General features: G+C 42.4%; 1 protein-coding gene across 1 annotated transcript in view; it reads right to left on the reverse strand.

Moving 5' to 3' along the window:
- Positions 1-20,574, reverse strand: part of STK39 (serine/threonine kinase 39) — a 294,181-nt gene extending 273,607 nt beyond the window's left edge. The window contains exon 1 of the mRNA XM_007965255.3: positions 20,202-20,574. Within this exon, the coding sequence (XP_007963446.2) occupies positions 20,202-20,430 (229 nt within the window). The 5' untranslated portion in view covers positions 20,431-20,574. The remainder of the gene's footprint in view (positions 1-20,201) is intronic.
- Between the last annotated feature and the right edge of the window lie 2,282 nt (positions 20,575-22,856).

Below are 22,856 nucleotides of genomic sequence, written 5' to 3' on the forward strand. Positions count from 1 at the left end.
TTCCAAATATGTTGTTCATTTGTCTTTTACCCAGCAACAATTCCTGCAAAATGATAATCAAAACCGCCTTTTGGTAAACAGGAGCTTAAACACTGCCTCTCAAATCAGATTGCATTTCAAGTGATCTGAAACCAAACTAAGAAAGCACTTTGTGAACATCGTTTTCATTTTAAAAAGTCACAGGGAAACTGCCCTTTGAGGTTCTGAGGGACACAGACACCAAAGTTTAGGACTCAGCAGTTCATGATCACTGACACATCCAACCCTCTAGCCATCATTTTGAAAGTGAAGCAGAACAGGTTCAGGAGGAAGAGAACAAGGGAAAAAGGGATACTTAATAGTGACTCTCAAGAGGAAAACAAAGCAACCGTGAGAAATCTTCCAGAGGATATTAACAAACTTTCATCTCTGAAACACTGGATCACCAAATACATCATAAAATTTGGGAGGATCAGATTCTCTTCTCCATATCCATGGAGAAGATACTGCTGATAAAACTATTGACATAGGAAAATTAGTTCCTCAAAGAGTATGAGGTTCCAAGTATATTTTTCAGAATTTTTTCACCATTACATAAACAGGATGAGCTACTTCATAGTACTCAAAATCCAGCAGAAAAGGCAAGAACAGACCATATCTCAGGATTCAGGTATCATTATTTCAGAATTTAAGACAATTTACAACTGAAACTGGGCATAAGATTTCCCGATTTACAATCCATAAGGAAAAAGGGAGGTTCTTCCTAGGGAAGAAAGTTATTTATTGACTCAAAATAATAAACTGCTCTTTAAACACATTGTAAGTATATATTTTAACAAAGAAAGTACATTAGATCAGGATTACATTTTGCTGATTGGGGTGATATGTCGTCTCTGTCTCTTTCTTTCCTTTTAAAGTCAAGTGTCATCTTAGGTGACCAGTTACTTACCTAAGAGTAACATTACATAAAACACTCACTAGTGGTGCCTGCCACACTTGTGATTCCTTCCCAGACAGGAACTTCAGGCTACACCCTTATCCAAAGAGGGTGCCTGAGTTTAGGGCAGTCAGGAGTTCTATGAAGGGACTCGCTAAAAACTAGATTCTCAATCTTTGGGGTTAAGATTGGGAAATAAAGACAGAATCCAACAATTAGCAGCCACAGTTGTGGCTAACAGGGAAAGAAGAGAGAGGGAGCTATGAATGAGCCAAAATTCTGACTAAGTAGAAACGACATGACAGAGAAGACATGCACAGAGAGTAGATAAGAAAGCCAAGTAAAAACAGCCAGAGAAGCAGGTAGGCATGAACAAAGCAAACACACGCTGACTGGCTGGTTACACTAAGGTTAGAGGATCCAGAATAGTGAGGACCCAAAATTTCCTGCTGCTGAGGCCTTATCCACTTCCCAGTCCATACATAGACATTTCACTGCAATTCCCAAGACCGAGATCCTCAACTTTTCCAGGGATGCTAGAAAACCCAGGATTAGGGATGAGATTCCTGTCCCCCTATTCCCACATCTATCTTTATAAAGAATGCCTCATTATTTGGGTTATTTTAGTGAGTCCCTGTCCCTTATAACCTAAAGGGTAGATTAACCAATTTTGTTATATTCTATGATCCAGACTTCTCATCAATTCAAAAATATTTTCCATAAATTTGCTCATATGAATAAACTTCATCACACCTCATTTTTTAGACCATAAGTGATGCAACTTTCGTTCCCTAAACTGAGGCGATAATTTTTTTCTTTTCCAATTCACAATTACCCAACCATCCCACCCCACCCACCATTTTCTCCTAACCTTAGATATTTTAGGTCTGGGTCAAATCGGGAATAAGACAAGATACCTTCTCACTCTAACTCCCTGTTACCTTTAAGGTCAGTAATGGGAGCAACTAAGCTAGCATTTAATTAGTACAACTGGAAGAAATTTTCACAGTATCTATCAAAAGTATAAATGCAATACCACTGGCCCTAGCCATCTGAAATTCTGGACATCTATCCCACAGAAATAATAAAAACTTGGAAATAATCAATAAGTTCATCAAGAAAGGAATTAGTTAAGTAAATTAAGCTGTACTCATACAACAGAAATGGATCCAGAATAGGTATTTTTAAAGGAGGTGGATCTATGAGAAATGGCCTGGAATGATAGCTGTGAATATTTATAATGTATACACTTTACTAAAAATATTTACAGAAAATATACAGAAGTAAAATACCCAAGTAATATATATATTACTTTGAAGAAGTAAAATTTACAGGTTGCAGAACATTATGTATAGTTTCCACATTACATGTAAAATTATTACATTTTGGAAAAATCTTTATATAGATGTATACATAGAAAAACATCTGCAAGGATACACACTAAACTGGCTATACAGCCCATCTCTGGGCAATGAAAGTTGGGAGCTATTTTCATCTACTTCATTCACAAATATTACACATTTATAACTTAAAAAACTTTTTAAATAAAGACTAGTCATGCCAAAAGCTATTTTGTCCTTTTGTTCTAAATACTATAAAATCATTAAAATTTAGAAGACCACAAAATTCAACATTCATATCATCAAATTAAATTCCTATTCATTTCTCCCACACCCGTATGAAATCATTTAGCTAGTTCTACAAAAAGATACCACATATTTAACTCATCTAGAAAATCCTCACACTGCCAGCTCTAGGTTTGATACGAAGTCACTATGAAATCCAAAAGTCACTACTCTGTTCAAACATATCCACAAACAGTAAGAAAGTTACTGACTCTTAACTTCTCTGTGGCAGAACTTTTTGTAAAACAATTTTTTTTTTTGAGATGATGTAACAGTACATCTCCCTTCCTTCTATTATTTCTAAACTAAAAAAAAAAAAAAAAAAAAAAAAAAAACTAAAACAGTCTGCTGTGTCGCCCAGACTGGAGTGCAGTGGCGCGATCTTGGCTCACTGCAAGCTCCGCCTCCCGGGTTCACACCATTCTCCTGCCTCAGCCTCCTGAGTAGCTGTGACCACAGTTGCCTGCCACCATGTCTGGCTAATTTTTTGTATTTTTAGTAGAGATGGGGTTTCACCGTGTTAGCCAGGATGGTCTCAATCTCCTGACCTCGTGATCTGCCTGCCTTGGCCTCCCAAACTGCTGGGATTACAGGTGTGAGCCACCGCGCCTGGCCAAAACAATTTTTCTACCAATCGACGTGCCAAATATCAGAATAAGGTGATCCAATAGTATCTGGAAGACAAAAGGCAAAGTATAATAGATACTCCTAAAAAATCTAAATTATAACACAGACATTAAGATTAGATTGTATTAGATATATTCTGTGATTCTGAAAACATTTAAGTATGAGAAAAAATACACTTATACACTTTGCAGTAATCATAAGGCATGCTTGCCTATCAGTGTATGCCAAAATCTAAAGAAACAAAATCACTTTTGCCAAGCAAGTATTAATCTAAGACTAGTTTATTTTACTTGCTCTGACAAATTAAATGTGAAAGTACTGGGAATACAAAAAAAGTAGACATTTCCAAAAACATCAATTTACGCTTTTTTTTTTTAAAGTCCTATGCTAAGTAAATATATACTCCTACATCAAAATTCAAACAGTATCTAGCCTTGGGTGATGAGGTTACTTTTCCTGCTTTTCACTTATCAGTGTTATATAAATTTTCTACAATGACCATATATTATTGTTTGTATAATATTTGAGAAGTTTAAAATAGGGCCAGGCTCAGCGGCTCACACCTGTAATCCCAGTACTTTGGGAGGCTGAGGTGAATAGATCACCTGAGGTCAGGGGTTTGAGACCAGCCTGACCAACATGGTGAAACCCCATCTCTATTAAAAATACAAAATTAGCCTAGTGTGGTGACACATGCCTGTAGTCTCAGCTACTTGGGAGGCTGAGGCAGGAGAATCGCTTGAACCAGGAGGCAGAAGTTGCAGTGAGCCAAGATCGCGCCATTGCACTCCAGCCTGGACAAGAGCGAAACTCCATCTCAAATAAATAAATTAATTAATTTAATTTAATTTAATAAGCTTGGAATTTTTAATAACCTCAGAGATCCAGATACCATCTTTTTCTCAGTGCTTCTTCCTTACATGAGAAAGGAACCCAGGTCAGCCACAGGAAGGACACGCTACAATTCTAATTCCACGTCCAGACCTGTCTTCCAATGTAATAAACAGGTCACTAAGCCTTTAAATCTCTAACTTTATAAAGATAACACTTAGCCCTCTTCCCACATCTAAAAGCGTATAACATTTTATGATAAGGGCTTTTACCAGAAAGACTTTACAACTTAATAAAAGGTAAAATAGGCCAGGCGCGGTGGCTCACACCTGCAAACCAACACTTTGGGAGGCCAAGGTGGGTGGATCACGAGGTCAGGAGTTTGAGACCAGCCTGGCCAAGACACCAGCCTGGCCAAAATGGTGAAACCCCGTGTCTACTAAAAATACAAAAATTAGCTAGGCGTAGTGGCAGGCGCCTTATAATCCCAGCTACTCCACAGGCTGAGGCAGGAGAATTGCTTGAACCCAGGAGGCGGAGGTTGCAGTGAGCTGAGATCACACCACTGCATTCCAGCCTGGGCGACAGAGCAAGACTCCAACTCAAAAAATAAATAAATAAAAGGTAAACAGTACATCTCCCTTCCATTATTTCTAAACTAAAAAAAAAAAAAAAAAAATGAAAAGGAGCAAACTCTGTAATTCTGTCAATAACTGTTATTAAGCTTCTAATATTTCTATCCTAATAGGACAGCAATTCTTCTTGAAAAACTGTGAAACATGGAATAAAATATTGCTGGACTGACTTCAAAGTAAAGAAAGTTCCTTAATTATCTAAGCAACAATCTACCTTTACATTGAGTGATACACAGACAATGTGTTATTTTTCCGGCTGTGACAAATCTAGCTCATGACTTGTAGGTGGCAGGAGAAACAAATACATATGCATGCAAACAATCTATATTTTTAATGTGGTGTTGAGTTTTAAGAAACTCAGTCTGGAATAAAACACCTCAAGGCTAAAAAAGGATCAGCATTACACACACACACCCTCCCTCACCCTTCAAATATCACATTGGAATCAACATTTTTAGATTGTTTAGCAAGCGACACACTCCCGAAGTCACTTCCATAGCAAAAATCACTCTGATGCTTAGTTCATACAGCAATGAAACCTATAGTCCATGAAACCTATAAACCATGGCACTATAACAATGAGAGTATAGACAAGGTTGTTGGGTAATAATTTCCCCTAACACATGTGAAAAACAAAAGTTAGATGAATGACAAACATTGTATATTCATCTTCCTTGCGCTAAATTAAGCTGCTGTGGCAAGGAATCTGCAAAATGGCAATAAGAATTCCTACCATCCTTGTATACACATCCCTCTGCCATGTGATTTTACCACTCCTCCCAAAAAGTAGAAAAATCTATTTCCTTTCCCTTTGAATTTGAGCTGGCCTTGTGATGTGCTTTAACCCACAGAATGTGGCAGAGTGGCATTGTGTGACTTTCCAAGACTAGGCCTCAAGAGTCCTTGCAGCTTCCATTCTCACTCTCTTAGAACACTGCTGCAGTCAAGAAACAAAGTTCAGGCAAGTTTCTTTCAGGATGAGAAATCAGTGAAAAGTGAGGGCCAGTCAACAGCCACCACCAACCACCCCACACACAAGTGAGACCATTTGAAAACAGAGCCCCAGCCAAGCTGACCATGGGTCTGACCCCAAACTGAAGAATTGCCCAGCCCAGCCAAACCCAAATTGCTAACTTGTATTATAAGCAAGTAAAATGGTCCTTACTTTAAGCCACTAAGTTTTGGGGTGGTTTGTTATACAGCTATAGATAGCTGATACAGTGAATTTCAGAATCCCATGATGAGAGAACCGAGCCTTTCAGTCTGTCAGAGGCACCCTTGATGGCAAAACTTCAAAAGAGGTTTACCTACCTCGACAAGAGGCTGCTGCTGAATCATCCTTGGAAAAATTACACTCTCCCTGCCAATTTCCTTGCCTTGACCCCTTGTCAAGTCCTGCAAATTGTAAACTTGGAAATGCCCCCAAGCTTTTATTCTCCCCCTTTCTCAGACCTGCTCAGGTCTGAGGTCTCTTGAGGTCTCTTGAGGTCTCTTGCTGCTGTGTACTAGTCTTTGCCTCGGAATGAGTCCATCCATTTTCTCCCTGGCTTCGCAGACCTGACTGTAGAATCCAATCCACCACCCTACCAAACTCCTCTCAGCCACCATCAGCTTTTACTTTTGCAATCCCTACCTCTGTGCCAACAGCTCACTGTAATCTCCAACCAAGTCCTAGTCTTATCACTTCTGTGAAATAGTGATCCAGAATTTATTACAAATAATAGTAAACAAAACTGACAGTAAACAACTAACAGCACTGTCATGCTAAAGAGTCATTCTGTAAGGTTACATACTTATTCCAATACAAATACCACTGCTTAAAACATTTTTGGAAGTATTTTAAAAGCAAATTAATGTTACCTTAGAAAATTAGTCTCATTTCTTCATAGGAGGACTGATAGAAATGGCTAATTTTGTTGTGTTGTTGTTGTTGTTTACCAGAAAATAAACACCACCTTTATCAAAATAACAACAACAGAAAGGATTTTCCATTTCTCAGAAGGAAAATAACATGACACCAGCACAAGTGTTAAAAGAGTAAATGGCTACATTTCTTATTCTGATAGCTTCCCACCACACACCAAAGGTTCCTCAAGGACAGCTGCCACCAGAGCTGCTGCAAGAACATACTTTTCACTGGGCGTAGCTTCACAGTCAACTCCTCAAGCAAAGACTAAAATATTATTTCTTTTTAGAAGATCTTGGTTGAGGGAGAACATATCAATATGGAGAACAGATCTTTGCTTCTCGAATTCAAGAAAAACCATTAACTAATCTATCAATTTTTCTCCAATACAGTGTGCCAGAGTGCTCTGTGAAGAATCCTTTTCCATCCCTACCATGTGTCTAGGTGAAGGGAGAGGAGGGGGTGGCAAAGTGCCAGTACACTAGCAGACACTCCTGGTGATGCTCTGGGCTCCGCTCCCTTTCTGCTGGTAGTAGTAGGCATCTTTTCTGGCAGCTGTAGCAGCTTGATGTGGGGGGAGGAAGGGGCCACCCACCAATCACCTCTTCTTGAAGTCCTATTTTTTGCGTTCATAGAAGAGATCTTAGAGCTCCTCAAATTGACAATCTTTGGGCAGCCATCTCCTGGATGGTGCACTCCTTACAATAATAGGCACCAGAGACTCCAAGACCTCCACGGATCACACGGTGCGCCTGGTAAGATCCACAGTTACACTCATCACATCATCAGAGTGCAGGGACACACACAGGAGTCACAAATCACACACTCGCCATCACATTTTTCACCCAGTCTTCCGATGGCAACATCAGCCAGCTTGTGGCAAAAGATCTAAGTTTTCATTTAAAAAAATGTAGCTATAAAGTAAAAATGGACACCCTCCCACACATCCCCCTGAAGGAAAGAACACTTTCTGTATATAACAATTCTGATATGATTAATTTAAAGTCAGTCATACCTCATAAAGATCATCTTTCCTATTTTTGTCACTCCCTTTCTTCCAGGTAGCTCCAAAAGACAAGGAAATATTTAGTTTTAAACAACTACATATGGCTAAAAATAATTTCATTTTTTAACATGATAGATGAACAAAACGAGCATCCAACTGTAAGTTTTACCTGTCCTAGTCACTGGAACTTCAACTATCCCCCTTTTCCATAAAGGCTGTTTAAGCAAAAATATAAGTTACAAAGCTGCCTATATTATCTATTTCCAATGGGCTTTAAAGAACAGGACATGAAGGCCAGGTGCAGTGGCTCACGCCTGTAGTCCCAGCACTTTGGGAGGCTGAGGTGGGCAAATCACGAGGTCAAGAGTTTCAGACCAGCCTGTCCAACATGGTGAAACCCTGTCTCTACTAAAAGTACAAAAAAATATTAGCTAGACGTAGTTGCAGGTGCCTATAATCCCAGCTACTCGGGAGGTTAAGGCAGGAGAATCGCTTGAAGCCGGGAGGCGGAGGTTGCAGTGAGCCGAGATCGTGCCACTGCACTCCAGCCCAGGCAACAGAGTAAGACTCCGTCTCAAAAAAAAGAAAAAAGAAAAAAGAAAAAAGAACAGGATATGAAATTATAGCCTTCAGAAAGTCTTGTAGCATTTATGAAGACAATCAGAAAAATGGCTACAGATGAACTGAGAGGCTCAGCACCTCCTGGCCCTAGAGATCAGAGATCGTCACTTGTTAAACAACTGGTGGGTATTTACTTTATTAAAGACAAACACTCTAGCCCCGATCTTGACTTATGCCAAAAATATTACTATTCTTAAGTTCATCCTAATGATCACAATTTGAAACTACACAGAAACACTTTCCCTAGTCCTATTTCAGCCACCCCCGACTACCCAGGAAAGGTGCCATATTAAAAATGTTTCCACAACAACTCGTGTTTAAGGTCAGGCACTGGGTTTAAGACTTCAGAAACTTGAAAGGGCATACACAAGGAAAAATTTTAAAGGGATTACATAGTAAAACATTCTCCGCTACAGCTCCGGTCACTCAAGGGACACTAAATGTGAGAAAGCACACACTGTTCCTGAATTGCCCAAAATTAAACCCACTTAATCCCCTTATACAGATTTTTTTCCCACCCCTCAGTCATTAATTCCTTCTCCCAAAAGAGCAGGTACCCTACCCAAATAGTGCTTGCTGAGTTTGAATTTCTATTAAGGTACTGGCTTAAATGATGTTTTACTTGCTTTGTAAGGATAAACTATTAATCCTTGAATCACTCAAATACCAAAATGTTTCTAACTCAAAGGAAAAGAAGGGACTACGATTCAAATGCACCGTTTAAGTGACTAAAATTAATTTTGGTATTATTTTTCCTAATTAGGGTTAATTTCAGAATTTCTCTGTAATTTCATTTTTTAAACCTATATAATCAGTCCCTTCTTCATAACATAAGACAAACCGAAGTGATTTCTGACTACGATATCCAACCCAAAGACTCTAAAATGATCTTTTAAAAGAAATGTAACATTTAGATATTTCTGAAAGTATTGGGTTTCATTTGGACAGAATCTGTGTTTAGCCATCACAAGAACATTTCCAAAATGATGTAAGTCAGTAAGATAAAAACTTATACTTCAAAACTATCCTCCTGAGTCAACAGGGGTATCTGTTTCACCACACACAAGAATACTCTTCCTCTGAAAAGATGAATTGACTAGCTTGCAAATAGGCAGAGTGAAAACAAAAGATTTTTTAAAAATCAGGTGATGCATGTCTCCTTTTTGTACTAAGTCAGTGGCAATACCTTTGCATGTTATAAAAAGGTGGCCTCATACTACTTACAGCCATTATAGTAGTATTTGGCCAGTCTTTGAACACTTCCAAGAAATTACCATTCAGCACCATCCCATACAACTTTCTGTGAGGAGGGAAACAGTCTGTATCTGCACTATCCAAAAAGGCAGTCGTAGCCACAGTTCATTAGTGAGCACTTGAAATGTGGCTAGTGCAACCAAAGGACTATATCCTATTTCTTTAATTTTACTTAATTAATTTCAATGTAAATAGCCACATGTGGTTAGTGGCTACCAAGCTGGACAGTGTGGTGCTAGCCCCTTTCTTCTGGGAACACTGCTGCTGCTCTGTTACAAAATACCAGCCCCGCCTAAGGGACCACCTCCCTCCAACTAATGATCCGTCATGCAGTATGTCTATTTCATGTACTTTTTGTCAACCCTCAACTTCCTGCTCCTCAGCCTTACCTTACAACACACACCCACCTCCACCTCACTGACAGATGATCACCCAAGATTAAAAATACAATCTACTGTAATAGGCCAGGCAAAAGGTGATGGCTGAAATGAAGACACTGTATGTTTACATATAACCTGGTTACATGTTAAATAAACATGCCCTGATGAATAAATATAGGTAAATAAAAATCATTTTAATGCCCCTAAGAAGGCATAGATTTTTACTGATTCCTACATGATAAATATGTTCTCAGATATATTTTTACTCTATTAAAATTGAGTCATAGGCCAGGTGCAGTGGCTCATGCCTGTAGTCCCAGCACTTTGGGGAGGCCAAGGCAGGAGAATCACTTGAGGTCAGGAGTTTGAGAACAGTCTGGGCAACATAGTAAGATTCCATCTCTACCAAAAAAAAAAAAAAAGTTTTAATAGTTTAAAATTTATTGAGTCAATAATCTTTTTTTTTTTTTTTTTTTTTTTGAGACGGAGTCTCGCTCTGTCGTTGCCCAGGTTGGAGTGTAGTGGCGCGATCTCGGCTCACTGCAACCTCCGCCTACCAGGTTCAGGCAATTCTTCTGTTTCAGCCTCCCAAGTAGCTGGGATTACAGGCATGTGCCACCACACCCAGCTAATGATTTTGTATTTTTAGTAGAGACGGAGTTTCACCATATTGGCCAGGCTGGTCTTGAACTCCTGACCTTGTGATCTGCCTGTCTTGGCCTCCCGAAGTGCTAGGACTACAGGCATGAGCCACCGCAGCTGGCCCAAGTCAATAACATTTCTAACATCTGTCTTTACACCAACAAGGAAACAATGTGATATAAGTGGAAGAAAATATTGAATTAGGGCAGAATCATGAGTCTGGGATCCTAAGGACTTTGTGGCCATAGGCAAGTTTCTTCAACTTTGGCCATTAGAGAGTTTTCAGTTACAAGACAAAGCAGCTGGGATGGATTTTTTTTTCCTTTGGTCTCTTCTAAAATTAAATTCCCTAATTCTCTCTATATTCTTGTGCCACTTCTCACCTAGGAACTTACTTATAAAAGCCAGCAATGACCTGCCATTCTTTCCCCAGGAACCCCCATCTGCTGCTCCTCTTCCTCTGCTTTCTTGAGTCACCCCATAATTAAACAAAGAGAGATAGTGACATTGCCAGAGAGAAAGAAACAGAACCAGATGATTCAAATTAAAATCTAAGCTACACAGGATAGGTCAATAGGCACCAACCCCCCAAAATATAACTCTTTTTCAATCCCCAGACTAAACAGAGTAGGAAATAAGCAGTTGGAATACCCTTAGTACAAACTATGGTTCAAATTGATGCAACCAGTTCAAAACAAAATCATTGATTCTTCTAAGAATTAATCCACAGAATGATTATGAGAAGTCTCACAACTATCACAGGTCACTGGCTTCCAAAATACTCCCTGAATGAAGATCTATCATAGAGGTCATCCACCTCTACTTTCCATCTAGTTTTTCTGACAAATAGCTCCAGTGGTAACTAAAGGTTAGAAACCTAAACCCATAAATGTCAATAAAATGTGTATTTTTACCTAAGGGAAGAATTGCACGAGCACCCCCAATACTAGGCTTCTGAGAATTATACTAAATGCCACTTACCTGGAAGAGGTTTCAAAATAAAATCAGGGATAATAGGTAGAGGTCTCCACCATTTCTATCTTAAAATGTTTTCCCATATATCGAAATACACAATCAGTTTAAAAGGTCAATTCATCTCAATCCTCAATGTCCAAGAAGTTTCTTAAAGCTAAGCCAGAGTTTATTCTCAAATGACTGTTTGGCAAGTGAGAAGAAATTTGAAATATATCATTTACTCACAACAGATTCCAAAGTATTTATCTAAATCAACTCTAGAAATAAAGTACTGCCAATCCATTCTCTAAAGGATTTTTATTTCTCTTCTGCTTTTCAGTTAAGCCAAGTCTGAAATGCCTTTTTAATTAATATATTGAATTCTTGTCTAGTATCAAAAACTTGGCCAATTAATGGCAGATAGGGAAAAGAGAAACACTTGAATCACTTCGACTAAGAGCTGTTTTGGTATAATCTAAACAAAACTATCCTAGAGGAGAATGTATGACTTCACACGATTACATGGGGAATTATATTTAAATAGGAAAAAAAATTTTCCCAAAAAGTACACTGTAAAGGAATTATAATATCTATTAGATCGGTTTTGACTTAAAAAGAATGGCCTGGTTCTATGGTCTTAGCAGGTACCACACCCACCCTATCCTGTCAGTCCCTTATAATTTATAAAAATAGAACTCCTGCCATCATAACAACCTTTGAAAGCCACTTGTTCTGCAATTCTGCTCCTGTGTTTCACCTATATCCCTGATGGTCTCCAGCAGTCCTGATTCCTACACAGGAAGACATTCCACAGAACTTCAAGGTGAGTGTTATATATAAATACATGAACAGCAAGAGACAGAGATCACTGGTATACTCAAGAAAAGAAAGCTCTAGAGCTTTTGAAGGGCAGAGCGGGACTTCCCCACTCCACCCTACAATGTCTACGGATGCCAGAACTGTGGCAGGGAGCTCTGGGTCCTTTCATCCAGCCAGAAAGGCCACCTCTCAGTCCTATGACCTCAGGAGAGCCAGGCCTCTGCATGCCCACCTCCACAACACATGCAGGTGGATGCACTCAAAGTGCTTACTCTTCATCTATGAGGATTAATGAGCTAATTTCTACAGAGTCCTTTAAGCTGATTGGCCCAAACACAACTAAATAAGCACCATCATTAACCACAGGCAAGATCAAATCCTCAGGATCCAGCGAGGCAAATTTTTAGATGTCAGGCAACGTTCCTCTTCCACAAGGTGGGGAGGGAGTATTTATCCCCAAAACTCAGACCTTCATCCAGAAAACATTTATTAAATATCTATTATGACATGCGGGGTATGGAGATGAGAGACCCTGTCCTCAAAGAAGACTTAACAGTCTACAGCCAGGCTGGCAAGGAAGAAACAATTTGCAGACAGTATGAGAACTGCCAGGGAGCGAAAGACCCAACAGAGCCTGAAGGGCAAGTGGGGAGGGGGGCTCTAGAGGCAGAGATTATTTGTGTGACAAGAAACCACCTGTTCAAGGTATGAGAAGGGAGGCCCAGTCAGGGTGCTGGTTACATGGTGTGTTCGATTCATAAACATGCACCAAGATATACATTTTTCATATGTATACTTTTCCACATGCATATTATACTTCAATAAGGGCAATATTTAAAAGAAGAGACAGAGCTCTTTGCTACATAGATGAAAATGGAAGGAAGGATCTTGGAATAAGGGTCTTGGAATGGTGTTCCAAGCAGAGGGAAATCTTGCCTAGAAGAGGCATTTCAGCAACTGCAAAACATTCCCATTGGCTGGAGAGTCTGTCCTGAGACTGGAAATGACAAGATGTGGCTGAAAAGGGAGGCAAGAGACAATTCCCAAAAGACCTTAAGCACTGCGCTTCAAATTAGTCTTGAGGATGATGGGAGAGTTACTAAAGGCGTTTCAGCCTGGGAGAAACGTGATAAAGAATTTTGATATAGCAGTATCATTCTGGTAGCAATGCACACTACAGCCAGAAACAAGAATGGAAAAAAGGAACCTGATTAGGAAATTATTACAATCATCCAAATAAGAATCGATAAGGGCCTGAACTAAACCAGTGGTGGCCGACATGAAGAGTCAGAGTCAAACCAAAGAAGATTTCAAGGAGGTGGAGTATTTAGGACTGGGTGACCAAACAGATGTGAGAGATGGACGAAGACAGGAAAGTACAGGATGGCCAGCCTCTCAAGAAGATGAATATAGAAGGAACCAGATTAGGACTGAGGCAAGGGTGGAGAGACAATGAGTTTAACTGCATGAAGTCGCTGTGAAACATTCAAACGAAGACATTCAAAAGGTAGTCCAAACCCTGGTCTATAGTCAGGAAGATCCTCGGCATTTGAGGTGGTAGTTGAAGCCTCAAACAGATAGAGATGTGGATCCTGCATCCGAGGCAGGCAGCGGAGTACAGGAAGTCCAGAAGGAAGGCATGGCATGGAAGCTCAAGCAAATGCCTTTCCAAAAGGAGAATGAAAGATGGCACCTAACCCTGCAGAGAGCAGAGAGAAGGACTGCAGTGTCCACTGGCTCTACCCACAGAAGAGTCACAGTGATTTCAGAGAGAGTAACTTGGGTTTCTCAGGGAAAGGGCAGAAGCCAGACTGCAGTGGGCAGAGAGGGAATGGGAGGTTCCTTGAAACAGTTTAGCAGTGAAAGGAAGAAATGAGATAAGGGAGTAGCCAGAGGAGAAAGAAACAGGGAGAGTGTTTTTGTTTTGTTCTCTTTTGTCATTTAAAGATAAGAGACAGGCTTGAGAATATTTATAAACTGAGGGAAAAGCAGAGAGGGAAAGAAGGAGACAGGGAAGCAATGGTGATGACTTTACCTGAAAATGAAGGCCTCTGTCCTCACACTGGCTGGGACACACAGGGAGCGTTTCTTTTAGTCAGCAGCATTTCCTGCCAGCATGGCAGCCTCCAGGCAAACTCAGAGGTGGAGGAAAGTGCAGTCTTAGCAGGTTGTTCTCGGAGCCCTCTCATAATGGGCTGCTCCTCTTCAGCAACCTTCCCGCAGGATGCTCTCATCACTTGTCAGAGGGCCATTTGGCACCTAAACCCCTGAGCTGTCCAAATCGCCAGGAGCTCCACAGGTCTCTTCAGTTTCCTCCCACAGCAGTGGAGGTGCAAGGAGAAGCCAGATCCCCAGGGGCCTCTCCCCTTATAAGCCCCTTCCAGCAGCCCAGCAGAAGAGTGGGACTAGGGAACAACCTCTCCTTCCTACTTCCTCCCTGCTAGAAGCATAGCAGAGAAACTCTTCAAGCCACTCCAGAATCTTGCCAAAGATAGGACTGTGTTCTCTCCTGATAACTTGCATCTGATTAGCAAATGAAGTCTATAGAAGTTATGGCTAAGACTAATTGAAAGCATGCTGTGTGCCAGGCACGATTCTCAGTGCTTTACATTCTCTCATTCCTCACAACCCTATTTTTATCATCTCTATGTTACCAATGAGGAAACTGAGTGCAGGCACATCTAAGTCATTTGCTCAAGGTCGCAGCGTCAGTGACTGCCATTGCAGGACATGAAACAGACCAGGCTGTCAGACTCCAGGGCTGGCACCGCTGCAACTTATTTTCAAACACCGTCAGTAAACGTAATATACAATAAACCATAAAAGTCAGGGAAGAATTCATAATATCATTAGTTAAAAATCAAATGCATATATAAAGGATTGCAGTCACTTTACCATAGTTTCTTTTTACCTTGAGATCTCCACCCAGCCCCATGACAGCACATTTAAAAGAGTATTTATCTTGTAAATATAATTAACTCTACTGAATTGCACACTTTAAGAATGGTTAAAATGGTACAATTTTTGTTGTGTATATTTTACCACAATAAAAACAATACAAAAGAGGCCGGGCACAGTGACTCACACCTATAATCCTAGCAATTTGGGAGGCTGAGGCACGCGGGTTACTTGAGGCCAAGACTTCGTGACCAGCCTGGCCAACATGGTGAAACCCCGTTTCTAACAAAAAATACAAAAATTAGCCGGGCCTGTAATACTAGCTACTTGGGAGGCTGAGGCAGGACAACTGTTTGAACCTAGGAGGCGGAGGTTGCAGTAAGCTGAGATGGTGCCACTGCAGTCCAGCCCAGGCAACAGAGCAAGGCTCTGTCTTACCAAAAAAAAAAGGAAAGAAAAATTATATATATAAAGAGGCCAGGCACACACTTGTAATCCCAACACATTGGGAAGCCACGGCAGGAGTATCGCTTAGCTCAGGAGTTCAAGACCAGCTTGGGCAACATAGTGAGACCCCCAACACTTTAAAAAAAAAATAGGCAGGCATGATGGTTTGCATCTGTAGTGCCAGCTACTCATGAGGCTCACGTGGGAAGATCACTTGAGTCCAAGAGTTCCAGGCTACAGTGAGGTATGATTGCACCACTGCACTCTACCCTGGGTGACAGAGTGAGACCCTGTATCAAAAAAAATAATAAAAAATACAAAAGAACATTTCTATATACATTTTTCTACTTATAAAAAATAAGTGAAATGAAATTAAGATCAAAGCCCTGTCTTCTTTGAGACAAAGCATCTCAGGCATCATTTAGTATTTTAAAAACAACAACAAACTAACCAAGGTCAAAGAACGCACTGCAGCACCAAGGCAGCCTAGTGTAAAGGTCTGGGAGATCAGAACACACACTCAGTGCTCCGGTTCCCTTACCCCAGTGCCAGCGAAGTTACCACTGTCCTCAGACTGCCTCTAGGATATCTATAAAAACCAGTTCTAATCCCCAAACCATTTAAATCCACAGAAACTCTGAGAGCACAGAGCGAAGTGGGAATGCCCGAGGCTATTTACAATCTCATTTTACGAGAGGCTTAAAGACCTGGCCATATGCACTATTACCTGGACCTGAGGAAAACACACCTCAATGGATAAACAAAGCCTCATAGGAGAGAAATAAAGCATTCAAAGGAACCCTCTGTCAAACCACGTCCAGGATTCTAGAACTCAAACTCTTCGTGTTGACTAAGATGGCAATTTGTTACTTTTAGGTCATTCTAAATGACCACCCAGGACAAAAGTGAAGCAATACTGAGAAATCTAGTATAAAACTACATAAAGAAAGGTGCATCCTGCAAAAAAAAAAAAAAAAAAAAAAAAAAAAAACCTAAGAAAATCAAACATATACGTTGAAGCAGGAGTCTAGTGTTTCTCAGAAGAAATTCAGCAAAGATAACAACACTGCTGGAATCATCTGATTCAAATACAGAAACTGGTACTTCAGTGACTACAACTCTTTGAATGAGAAGCTCCATTCCATTACACACGGCCAAGTAAACACTTATATGATTCACTTTCATTCCCTGTTTAGCAGATCTAGGTAATATTATTAATACCACCAACAAATAAACTAAGTTTTCAACTGGCATAGCTTTAAGTGCCCCTTATACTTCTAAAGGTAGGGGTACCTACCTTTGGGGGCTCAACTCACCCCCAAATTCCTTCTTTAGAGAGGTACGGAACAAAGATTAACAAGGCTGAAGAGTATAAACAGATCGGAAAGCCTCCAAAAAGACAGAAATATTTGAAATCTACTAAGACAAGGATATCAATGGCTAGAAGAAGGAATTTAATAATTTCCAACATTTTTAACCCCTCTGTAAATACAAAACTCCCTCCAATCGATTTTACATCATTTCCAGGTCATGAATAAACTTCTGAACCAGAATACTCCTAAGAGCATTACAGTTTCTCCACCGACCTTTTAAAACACAAGAACAACAATACAATAAAGAGAAAACTTTATTTTTAGGCTTGCAAAATCCTGTGTTTATTTTTCTAAAACAGAAGTCAAACAACTGAACGTGCTTTGTTTGGATTTTAGGAAACTTATTCTCTCCTAATCCTGGGGGCCCCAAACTCTGCCCAGAAGGAAATAAAGAAAAAGTCCTCCGTGCCCGTGCCGTGCTGGAAAGTTAAAACACGGTGCCTCCTTTGGCTTTCTGCTCAGGCGCATCTGAGCCTCCTGCTGCTGGTCATGGTTCACACTGCTGGAGTCATATCATATGACACCTGCCGTATGGCGGGTGGAAGCAAAGGCTGTCAACTGGCATTCATGTTGAAACTGGTTCAGTGTTTGAACTGCTAACTTCTGCATGTAATGTTTAAGCAAAAGTGCTTAACCACAAGTTCAGTCTTAATCGCTCAACTAGCATTAAACCCTAAATGGAAACAGGTTTGTAATTCCCTATAAACATGAAGCCCTTGCGAAAAACCTATTCCAGCAATTTGATTTTTCAATAACAGGGCCCCCACACAGGCCATCTCTTTCTCTTTTAGTTGGGAAAATATGAGATAAACTTCATATTTTTCATAGAAAAGCCCTTCCCACAATGCAAATGTGCAAAAGTCAGGGTAGAATAAGCAGGTGTTTTTGTTCTCAAACTCTGTTTGAGAGGAGTTTGAGAACAACAAAAAAAAAAAATTTCTTTTTTTCCACTAAATTGACCACCATAATTAACACCGCTGGGACTGCAAACTGAAAGAAGTTCTGCCATTAATCCCACTCAACTTAAACTCAGATTTTATTAGTTCACCAAAAAAATACTATTTTCAAAAGGCAACGTCTGTATTTTAACCCTAATAATTAACCAAGTAGGTATATAAATTGATTATAAGTTCTACCAATCCTGTGAACTCTATGGAAAATTATGTGGCAGATACCATTATTCAACTTTTATGCCCCACCTCTTCCTATGAGAAACAAAGTTCACAGCTGGTTACTGAAGGTAACAGTGGAAATAATTAAGCACCTTACAAACTCAGACCTAAAACCTAGCTCAAATATGACCTCTACTAAGAAATACTCTGCTTCCTTCTCTCTCCTGGCAGTCACTCCCTCCTTTGGGCTCTCCCAGCACTTACTCATCACATCCTATAGGATCCTTTCCCTATGTCTCCTAACAACTTAGGGCAGGGATCTTTTGTTAATTTCTATATTGCTAGCAACTGGGACATAGCAGGCCTTCAGATCTTGTTGCACAAATAACAACTATGAGGTTACATGCTATAAAGTCTGTAAAAAGAGGGGCAGAAGAAACCACAGCATTTTGCCTTGAAAGCAGAGGGCCTCTCAAAGAATATTCACACTCACCTTGGAAGCAGAGTGAGATTTAGTACACAAAGATGGGCACTCACAGAAGGGAAGAGCCTCTGCAAGGCAGCAAAGAATGGAAGACCAGATGTGCGGAAGACAGCGGTGTATTCAGGAAGCAATCAGTGAGAGGAGACAATGGGAAGAGGCAGGCAGGTTGAGGGTACAGGGCTTATATGCCAGGTTAAAGAGGTTTCCATGGAATATTCCAGGCTTTGAGAAGCCCCTGAAGCTATTTATTTCAGGCAGTGACATGAAGACTCACCCCATGAGAGTCTTTGGTCAAAAATTATGGAAGATCTGGGTTTTCAAAGAATTTTGTCTACAGATGCCTATTATAGGTTATCTGAAGCTTGTATATATCCTAGGTTACTGACCTGCCCAACATTTTCTCACGTATTTCTACCCATATACTGATATATATATTTCCATCTATGCTATGTTTTATTCCACAACAGCAGGTGATAAAGGCTCATTTAAACACCTAATGAAATTTTTGTAGCTGTTTTGTTTTAAAGGGAGGTGACGAATTTTTTTAAGTGAAAGTTAGAAAAAATACTTAAGATAAATATCCTGAACTCCTTTTTCATCGCTGTACTTACATACCAAGATTCTGGGAAGGCAACATCCCATGCCTGCGTCAGTAAGGTTAGACGCTGAGGGCCCACTTTACCTGGAGGCTTCCCTAAGTGACAAGACTCTCAAACTGGATGATCCAATAGGTGAAGGGACAAAACAAATCTCCTGGCCCTTCATGTGCTTGGCCCAAGAAAAAGTAACGCCGAGCCCTGCGACTCTGCCAGGTATTTAAAAATGTAAGATAAGGTGGTATTTGTGAGCCGGCCAGAAGGCATCGAAAGGCAGGGAGCAGATCACCGGCAGCCTCGGGTTTCACTTTTGTAGCTCGGCCTGGACCAGAGGGAAGCATCGGCCCGGTGCAGGGCAGGAGGCCAGGGCACCCGCTTTTCCCGGGGGGCCGGACTGGGCGGCAGGCGGCGCACCCTGGCACGGAGGGAGGCGGGTACCCGGGCGCTTCGAGTGGCCCAGAGAGCCGGGCTGCAAGGCGGGCGTGGAGTGGCGGCTGTCAGGGAGAGAGGCCAGCATCCTCCCCGGCCTCGAGAAAGCACTGGGGCCTCCGCGGCTTCTACGTGGCCCCGTTACCCACGGCGAGAGGGTAACGACGTGAGGCAGAGGAGCGGCTGCGCCCGCAGAGTCCCCCAGGACGCGGCCCCCGGGGCACTGGAAGTCCAGGGCGGCGTCCCCGCAACCCCACCCCACCCGTGGCTGCCTGTCCGCGTGGCCATGGGCCACGGGCTGCGGCCCCGGCACGCGGGGGGAGGGAGATGCGGCGGCGCCGCCGGGTCCCCCGCTCCACCGCCCCGGCGATCCGGGAGATAAAAGTTTGCAGCATGCGGCTCGTCTGCAGTGCGAGTCACATCCGCCGCGCCGCCTCCTGCAGCACCAGCGCTCAGAGAACGAACAAATACATTTAAAAAATAAAAAAACTGTTGAAGCCGGTAGGCCTGAAGCTGGCCGCTCTGCCTCCAGGGCGTGCATACAGACGAGCCCAGCATCCCGCGCCTCCCCTCCGCCCGCGGCCGCGCCTCCCGCCCGGCCTCGGCGCCCGGCCTGTGCCGGCCCCGCCGCGCCCGCAGCACTGACCGATAACCTCCTGCAGCTCGTACGCGTCCCTGCAGATGGGCCAGCCGACAGCCTGTGCCGCCGGGGCTGGGGCTGGGGCCGGGGCCGGGGCCGGGGCCGGGGCCGGGGCCGCGGGAGCTGCCGGGGCCGGCGCTGCTGTCGCGGCCGCTGGGGCCGCCGCCGCTGCTGTCACCGGGGCCGCCTGCTGGGGAAGCTGGACGTGCACGGGCGAGCCGCTCGGCTCCGCCATGATGCTGCGGAGGAGAGCAGGAGGACGCGCCGGCGGGTGGACGACCTTCCACTTGAAACTTCCTTTGCCTCGCCGCCGACACCTCTCGGCCGGCGCACGCCCTCCCCGTCCGCCGCCGCCGAAGCCAGCCAGGAGGGGAGGGAGTAAGAGAGGCCGAGCCGCGCGGAGGGAGGAGGCAGCGCCGGCGGAGGCGGGGAAGGGAGGAGGCGGCGGCCGCTGCGCTCGCCGCGCGCCCCGAGCCTAGCGCGCGCTGTTCTCCGCCTCGGCGAAGGGAACCGCCGCCCCGCCGCCCCCTCCCGTTCCCGCTCCGCTGGCGGCCGGGGAAGTTCCCACCAAAGGAGAGTCAGGCCGCTTTGTGTGTGTTTTCGGGGCCGGCGGCCCTGGTTCTCCTCCTCCCTCGCTGCTAGCCCTGTGCCTTCGCCCCAGACAATCAGGCTCGCCAGAGGACGCCCCCTGGGGACCCCGAGGGCGGGGTCGTTGAACGGCCGCCAGGTTCTCACATTCAGAATTCTCCTGCCACCAAAGAGAACGTGAAGTTCATTTACAAGTTAGCGAGCGGGATACCTACACGGTGTCCCTTTGCAAGACGCCGGTTAGAAAATAACCCAAGTTGTAACTTTCTGGCGCTTTACCTGCCAGTATCCCTTTCCCACCTTGCCTAATCTAATCGCAGTCCTTCTAGTTTTTCTTAGTAAATGAAACTTGATTCCTTAGGTCCCTGGCTGTTCAGACTTTCTTCATTTTTTCCAAGCCGCTTGGATCCCAGGGAGGCGATTTAAGGGGCTGTGGAATTAGAGTAAGACATGCAGGAGAGGTTTAGAAAGTTTGCTCAAATTCTACACGCTTAATAATTGCCACATTAGCCCGTGAGGACACTGAGGCCAGACATTAGGTGTTTCTTTAGAGTATACTTGGTAGGGAAATAATTTATTGAGGCATGAATAAACTGTGTTGGAACTTTTAATTGCTGCTTTTTCAACACCCCAAAAATAACCTCATCTGTAAAACTGCTATGGTAAAACCATAGGTTTTCCTGATTATAGGTATCATATTTTAACAGTGAATGTTCTCTGTGTTCCCTCCGTGGAGGTGACGAGGATCCACCATTCTTGTCTCCAACTGAAACGGGGCAGTAAACCAATAGCATTGGTCGTTTGGCCAAGATGATCTTGTCTGGTGCTCATTGCCAGGACTACTGAAGAAATAGGTAAGAATAATGAGGATGTAATAAAAACTCCAGGGAAATCATGATTTTGTCTCCCGAGTGTATGTACAGAAATCTCCCTAAAATTTTTGAAAGATTATTCAGAAGAAGCCCAGAAATTTATTAGAAAAGTTAGTTGTCTAATCAAAACTTTGATGTCCACTGAAGATGAGGGCACTTAATCTCTTGGAGCATTACGAAAGTTGGAGTAAAGCAGCTACCTCGCTCTGGTCTGGAAGCAGAAGTTCATGCTGAAGTAAGTGTACACTCTTCGATGCAGAGGAGTTCAAAAACTGTGTCTTGTCATGTCTGTCAAGAAACAGAGCGCTTCATAAACAAATTCCAGGCCTCTGAGGAACAGGGGAGCTCTTTATACCAAGCCATGGCTGCTGACCTCTTCAAGTGCTGCCTCCACCCTACCCCAAAGAACTTTTAAGGACTGTTTTTAAAGGAAAAGAAAAATGATCAAATGAATGTGACTTCCATTTTGTCATATGAATTTCTATTTTTGACTTTCAAACCATGAGGTGGGATTATGAAGGCCAGGAATGTTCTTGGGACTTAGTAGGAAAACATGATGCTCTCGAGATCAGTATCACAGAATTGAATCAAACACAGATCAGTCAGTCTCCCAGAAAAAGCAACTGTTCCACAGTCACAGACTACATGTCGGTCTCTAGTCAACTGCTTTCCAAAGGGCTACCAGGATGAAGACTTGCTTGAGTGGATGACTCAGTGCAGATCCATCACTTCTATAGTCAATCAGTTTAGAGAAGAACATCCCCTGGCATTGCTCTTTGGCATCATTTTTATAAACGAAGAACAGAATATGAATAATATTTTAAAATTATACAAAAGCATTAGAGTTAATATTTCTGTAAACAGTTGGGTAAAATGGTACTTAAAACTTAGAAATATATGTTTTGTAAAAGTGTTCAACTGATATGCACTTTTCCCGGAAAATCCATTACTAAATTTAAGTTGAAATGTGGGGATGGAGGCGGGTGCCTTTAAAATATAAACAAGGTTTATTTCAATGCATAAAGAGTACATTCAGCGAGCGATGTTAAAAATAGAAAGGAAAAATAAGGGTCTAAATGTTTTTAAAATGTATCCAACTGCCTCATGATGTGTCAGGGTTTCTCAATCTCAGTGCTGTTTTGTGCCAGATAGTTCCCTTCGTTGTAGAGGTCTGTTTTCCTGTGGTGTGGTCTGAATGTTT

The sequence above is a fragment of the Chlorocebus sabaeus genome, chromosome 10 (genome assembly GCF_047675955.1).
Source record: "Chlorocebus sabaeus isolate Y175 chromosome 10, mChlSab1.0.hap1, whole genome shotgun sequence".
In the NCBI taxonomy this organism is placed as follows: Eukaryota; Metazoa; Chordata; class Mammalia; order Primates; family Cercopithecidae; genus Chlorocebus; species Chlorocebus sabaeus.